General features: G+C 36.6%; 1 protein-coding gene across 1 annotated transcript; it reads left to right on the forward strand.

Moving 5' to 3' along the window:
* The first annotated feature begins 2,383 nt into the window (after window positions 1–2,383).
* LOC105962675 (uncharacterized) lies at window positions 2,384–6,617 on the forward strand. The gene is made up of 4 exons (XM_012986987.2): window positions 2,384–2,484; window positions 2,565–3,490; window positions 3,643–4,860; window positions 4,975–6,617. Exons 1-4 carry the CDS (start codon window positions 2,384–2,386, stop codon window positions 6,615–6,617), a joined length of 3,888 nt encoding a protein of 1,295 aa, XP_012842441.2.

Below are 6,617 nucleotides of genomic sequence, written 5' to 3' on the forward strand. Positions count from 1 at the left end.
TTAGAAATATTATATACTAAAATCCCACGTGTACTAAAATTAAGATTATATAGGAATTTTCATTTATTTTTTTTAATCATAAAATTCAAACGCATATTACTTAGGTTATTTACTAATTAAATTGATTAATTAATAAGTTATAAATCCTTATTTAATACACTTTAATACCAAACATATAATAACTTTACTTTATTATGCTACTAAAGATTATATATTTAGTTATTACGATAATCCGCTAAATACGGAAATATACCAATTAATGTAATTATGCCATATTCGAAAACTTTTCAAATTTATATCCAATTTAAATATTCGTATTATATGGATACTTACATAATTATACCCTATACAAATAACATATATCATTCATTAATGCATTGCTTGATTTCATACCTTACAAATCTATCAAAACTTACAATTAATTGTTATTATAATCCAATAACTATGGAAATATGTCAATTAATAAATTATAAACAAATCTTTCTTCCATAGTTGTATTATATGAATATATTTTTCTCAATTTATATAGATTGTATTTGTCCGTCTATATAATACACGTGTGTTCATTGAATAACATCTCCATCATTCACAATTTGACGCTTGGATTTGAGGAAAAAGAAAAAAATTACTACAAAATATGGTTTTAGAGAATGTCAACCCATCGTTTATATGTATTATGTTGTCTGCGGATTACAAAAAAAGAATGGTGAGAAATATATTTTTGTAAATATTGTACTTTTAATATCTATGTTTAAACATGCGTAGTGATATACATCATACATCGTCTTATTTTTTCTATACCGTTTGATTATGCAGAAATTGCCATCTGGATTTGTTGAGCCGTACAAAGAATTCTTAACTACTACCAATGAAAACTGGCTGAGATTTGTGATGTGTTTCAGTAAGTAGAACTAAAAGAAACAATGGAAGAGTTGTGAAGGATGTCGCAACAACAGGTACAAACAACATTACCATTTGTAATGGCGAAACTCAAACTATAGTTATATTATATATATATATATATATATATATATATATATATATATATATATATATATATATATATATATATATATATATATATATATATATATATATATATATAAATAGTATTTCACCTATAATGAAATGAGATTTATCTTTTGTTTACACATATGTGGCATAATTTAATATATAAATTATAATGGAGAATTACATTTTTATATTATGTAAACAGATTTGGAATACACTGTCAGCAAAAAGAGAGTTGCCCAGTATAAAGGAAAAACTCGAACTCTAAACATTAAAAGTATGTCAAGTACAGATACAAATGACAAAAAAAGCTATAAGAGAAATCGTGAGGTGACATATAACAATGTTGCAGCAAATTGTGAAGGTTTGCACTCTATTGATTAATTATCACCATTAGAATAATTATTCAACATTTTCTTACGGATGTCTTTAATAATTTTTCCAGCGGATACTAATTCGTACCAGATAGATGAGTTACATAACATTGGCAGTGTGCAAAATATTTCTGTTAATACATACTACGAAACCAACAAAAGGTACATTTCGTAATATGTATGAAACACAACATTAATACAATTATATAACACATTTGTATTTAATATGTTACCATATCCAACATTGTAAAAGTATAATATTTTTTTATTCATTGAATAATTTACAGTCATTCGGTTCGTACCGGAAAGATGATATCGAAGAGTCAAAAAATCATACATTCTGTTGCACGTGGCTTGGATATGGATTCAAAACATGTAACTTTGGTCGATGAAGATTTACAGACTATACGGGAAATTACTTCGGATAGCGGAGGTATGTGTTATAATTTCGAACACATTTATCACTTAAAGTTCGTTTTGAATAAATTGTTCATGATAATCAATTGATATCATTATTTTTTTTTTATTTAAATAGAATCAGAATATGTATCAAATGACGAAACATTCACTGATTCCGACGACGATGATGGTAAGTACTCCAATATTAATTAAGTAAACATGTTGTTTTCATCCTAATAACAGATGTCTTTTTCCTACGCAGAATACGATGATCTTGGTGATCAGTCATACGAATGCCAATCATGCGGCGCAATGATGTGGTACGGGGAAAGGATCGATAAGCAAAAGGGTACATCAAATCCTAAGTTTTCAATGTGCTGTAATGGAGGAAAAGTCTAATTGCCCAATTTAATAGAAGCACCAGATCCCCTAAAGATTCTCCTATTTGGTACCGATCGAAGAAGCAAGCATTTCCAAGAACACATACGGTCGTATAATATATGTTCTCATTCACATCTATTGGAGGAAAGATACAGACTACGATAAACAGAGGATCCGGTCCGTACACGTTCCTACTCCATGGACAAAACTACCATTTAATGGGTAGTTTGTTGCCAGATGAAGGCTCGCGTCCCAAGTTTGCTCAGCTTTATATATTTGACACGGAGAATGAAGTCAAGAATCGAATGGATGCAGTCAGGTATAAAGCACTTTCAGTTATATGTTCTTATTTTTTTATATTACAAGAAATGTACTTTATGTTTCATTTTATCGTTGCAGATCCGGAGACAGTACCAGCGAATTGGATCCTGAGATTGTTTCTACATTGAAGGATATGGTCGACAGCTCAAATATGCTTGCTCAGTCTTACAGAGCTGCCCGGGACAGGCTCGCACAGACAGGAATGGAAGATGTCAAATTGAGACTCATAAAAAAACGGAGTACGGACGGTCGTACTTACAATCTCCCGAACTCCAGTGAAATCGCGGGACTCATTGTTGGTGATTTTGATACCCAGGAGGGTGTTAGAGATATAGTGGTTGAGACACGGTCGAAAAAACTGCAGCGAATCAGTGAGTTGCACCCTTTATATCTTCCATTGCAGTATCCGCTAATATTTCCTTACGGCGAGGATGGTTATAGTGATGATATACCACTGAGGGAAACATCAGTGAGTGGTACACGTATACGCAAGAAGTTAACAATGCGGCAGTACTTTGCATATAGGATCCAGAAAAGATTTGGTGACAGCGCGGTTCTGTTGCACTCAAAAAAATTGTGCCAGCAGTTCATGGTCGACGCATTTTCAATGGTTGAATCGGAAAGACTGAAATTCATAAGATTTAACCAGGATAAGGTAAGAGTTGACATGTACAAGGGTATCGAGGAAAGTATTTTGAAGGGAGATACGGATGCTAGATCCATTGGCACGAGGGTTATTCTACCAGGCAGTTTTACCCAAGGTCCAAGATACATGTTTAACAACTTCGTCGATGCTCTTCAAATATGCAACTGGATTGGATTTCCATCGTTGTTCATCACTATAACCTGCAATCCACAGTGGCCGAAAATTCAAAGGGCGTTGAGCGGTACTAATTTGAGACCTGAAGACCGTCCCGATATTCTTGCTCGAGTTTTTAAGATGAAGCTCGACAGTCTGATGTCAGATTTGAAGAAGGGCAAAATATTTGGTCGCATTAGAGCATGTAAGTATCAATTTATAAGATAAAAGTATAACATAATATATATTTTAGACATTATATACTCTTATAATATTATAAATATTTTATTACGTCAAACATTGAATATTTTTGTATATTAATGCTAACCAAATACGTTTAAAATGTAAAATGTTCAGATGTTTGCACAATTGAGTTTCAGAAGCGCGGTCTCCCGCATGCGCACATATTGATTTGGCTTCACAATGAAGACAAACCGAAGACATCAAAAGACATAGATAAAATCATATGTGCCGAAATCCCAGACAAGGTAACAGACCGAAAGATGTACGATTTGGTTGAGAAGTATATGATTCACGGCCCGTGCGGTCTGGCCAATCAAAACTCTCCATGCATGAAAGACGGGATTTGCACGAAGCGATTTCCAAAGAGTTTTGTAAACCGTACTGAGGCCGATGCAGATGGTTATCCGGTCTACAGAAGAAGAGAAAATGGGAGGACCGTGGTTAAGAAGAAAACATATCTCGACAATGGTTTCGTCGTGCCTTATAACCGTACTCTACTGAAAAAGTACAGAGCCCACATTAATGTCGAGTTGTGCAACCAGAATAAATCGATAAAGTATTTATTCAAGTATGTCAACAAAGGACACGATCGGGTCACGGCGGCATTTTATCAATCAAATAATCCAGGTGCAACTCCTGAATGTCGCGATGAGATAAAGATGTACTACGACTGCCGATATCTTTCGGCATGCGAGGCTGCTTGGAGGTTATTTAGCTTTGACATTCACTTTAGAGACCCACCGGTGATTAGGTTAAGCTTTCATCTTCCGGACAGTCAGTCTGTTGTGTTCACAGATAATGACTCATTAGTTGATGTGCTGAACAGACCGACTGCGAAGCAAACGATGTTCCTTGCTTGGTTCCAAGCCAATAAGCTGTACCCTGAAGCTAGAAATTTGAGGTATGGAGAGTTTCCACAGAAATTTGTCTATAAGGAAAAAGCTCGCTGTTGGATGCCGAGAAAGATAGGATTCTCGATCGGAAGGGTTACCAATGTACCGCCGGGCAGGGGTGAGGACTATTACTTGAGACTGTTGTTGAACTTCCAAAGAGGTTGCATGTGTTACGATGATCTTAGGAAAGTCGAGGATCACGTCTACCCAACTTTCAAAGATGCGTGCTTTGCGCTTGGACTACTAGATGACGACAAAGAGTACATAGCTGGCATAAAGGAGGCAAACGAGTGGGCCAGTGGTGACTATGTGAGACGATTATTCGTCGTACTTTTAGTCGCAAATAATATGAGCAGACCGGAACATGTGTGGGAGTGTTGCTGGAAAGAATTCACCGAGGATATTGCGTACAGACTGCAACAAAGTCGTACTAATTCAGGTATGAGAATACATCTTACGTTTTTACACCGTTTACTACACACGTTTGAATTAAAACTATATATTTTTACAATCGCCACATTATGTTATTTTTTCATATTATATTATATTGAAGGTCCACCTGTGTCAGACGATACTCTGAGAAACTGCGCTTTGATCGAAATAGAAAATATATTGCAAAGTAACAGCAAAAGCCTGAGTAACTTTCCCCCAATGCCGATTCCAATTGGGTCGATGTCGGACGACACGGTAAATAGATTAGTTCTCGACGAGTTGGACTATGACGTTGATGCTATGCGTGAAGAACTTAAAAAATACCTTTCATCCATTACTGATGAGCAGAAAAAAGTGTTCGATGATATCATGGATGCTGTTACAAATGACAGAGGTGGACTGTTCTTTCTTTATGGGCATGGAGGAACGGGAAAGACTTTCATATGGAAAACTTTATCGGCTGCTATCCGTTCAAAAGGAGAAATAGTTATAAATGTTGCTTCCAGTGGTATTGCTTCGCTTCTACTTCCAGGTGGCAGAACTGCTCATTCTAGATTTGGACTGCCAATAATTGTACATGAGAGCTCCACATGCAGCATCAAACAACAGAGCCCACAGGCAGAATTGTTGTCTAGAGCAAAGCTAATCATATGGGACGAGGCACCGATGATGCACAGGTACTGTTTCGAAGCACTCGACAAAACAATGAAATCTATACTTGATTCAGATATGCCATTCGGAGGCAAGGTTGTAGTGCTTGGAGGGGACTTTCGGCAAATTCTGCCAGTTGTGTTGAAAGCATCAAGACAAGACATTGTGCATGCTACAATCAATTCATCACCGTTGTGGAGACAATGCAAGGTTATGAAGTTAAACAAGAACATGAGACTTGAGTCGTCCTCCTCTTCAGCCAATGCAGATGAAATACGAGAATTTGCGGACTGGATATTGAGAATCGGCAATGGCGATGCTGGCGAAATAAATGACGGTGATGCCACAATTGAAATTCCCGATGACATGTTGATTCGGAATTCTGCAGATCCCTTTCTGGATCTTATAGAGTTTGTCTATCCCGATCTGGTGACCAACCTTTTCACTCCCGAGTATTTCGAAGGCAGAGCAATCCTTGCACCCACTAATGAAAGTGTCGGTTTTGTGAACGATCATTTTTTGTCGATCATAACTGGAGAGGAAAAGGTCTATTTCAGCTCAGATAGTATGTGCAAGGAGGAGTTGTTATCGGATGTCAACGCAGAAATATACTCACCGGAGTTTCTCAACACCATATCATGTTCCGGAATTCCACCGCATAAGTTGACATTGAAAAGAGGTGTTCCCGTTATGCTCATCAGAAATATCGATCAGGCCAGAGGATTGTGCAATGGAACAAGGCTTCAGATTATTAATATGGGAAAACACGTTCTCAACTGCAGAATCCTGTCCGGTAAACATGTTGGTGATATGGTGTTCATTCCTAGAATGACTTTGGTACCGTCCAACTCTGCATTGCCTATGAAATTCCAGCGACGTCAGTTTCCGTTAATGGTATCATTCGCAATGACAATCAATAAAAGTCAAGGACAAACTCTTTCTCACGTGGGCCTGTACTTGCCGAGACCTGTTTTCAGTCACGGACAGCTCTATGTCGCACTCTCGAGGGTTAAGAGTCGAAGTGGCATAAAGATTTTGATTAACTCGGAATCTGGTGATACGACCAACGTTACAAATAATGTTGTATACAAGGAAGTTTTTCAGCGTATATGA

This window comes from Erythranthe guttata, chromosome 6, assembly GCF_056151865.1.
Source record: "Erythranthe guttata isolate IM_541 chromosome 6, IM_541, whole genome shotgun sequence".
NCBI classification, from domain to species: domain Eukaryota; kingdom Viridiplantae; phylum Streptophyta; class Magnoliopsida; order Lamiales; family Phrymaceae; genus Erythranthe; species Erythranthe guttata.

Bases quoted from the DNA above. Each gene is read 5' to 3' on its own strand.
- LOC105962675 (XM_012986987.2), top strand. From the start codon at position 2,384: ATGGGTAGTTTGTTGCCAGATGAAGGCTCGCGTCCCAAGTTTGCTCAG. The intron at 2,485-2,564 runs GTATAAAGCACT...TTATCGTTGCAG, and splicing joins AATCGAATGGATGCAGTCAG to ATCCGGAGACAGTACCAGCG. The intron at 4,861-4,974 runs GTATGAGAATAC...ATTATATTGAAG, and splicing joins ACAAAGTCGTACTAATTCAG to GTCCACCTGTGTCAGACGAT.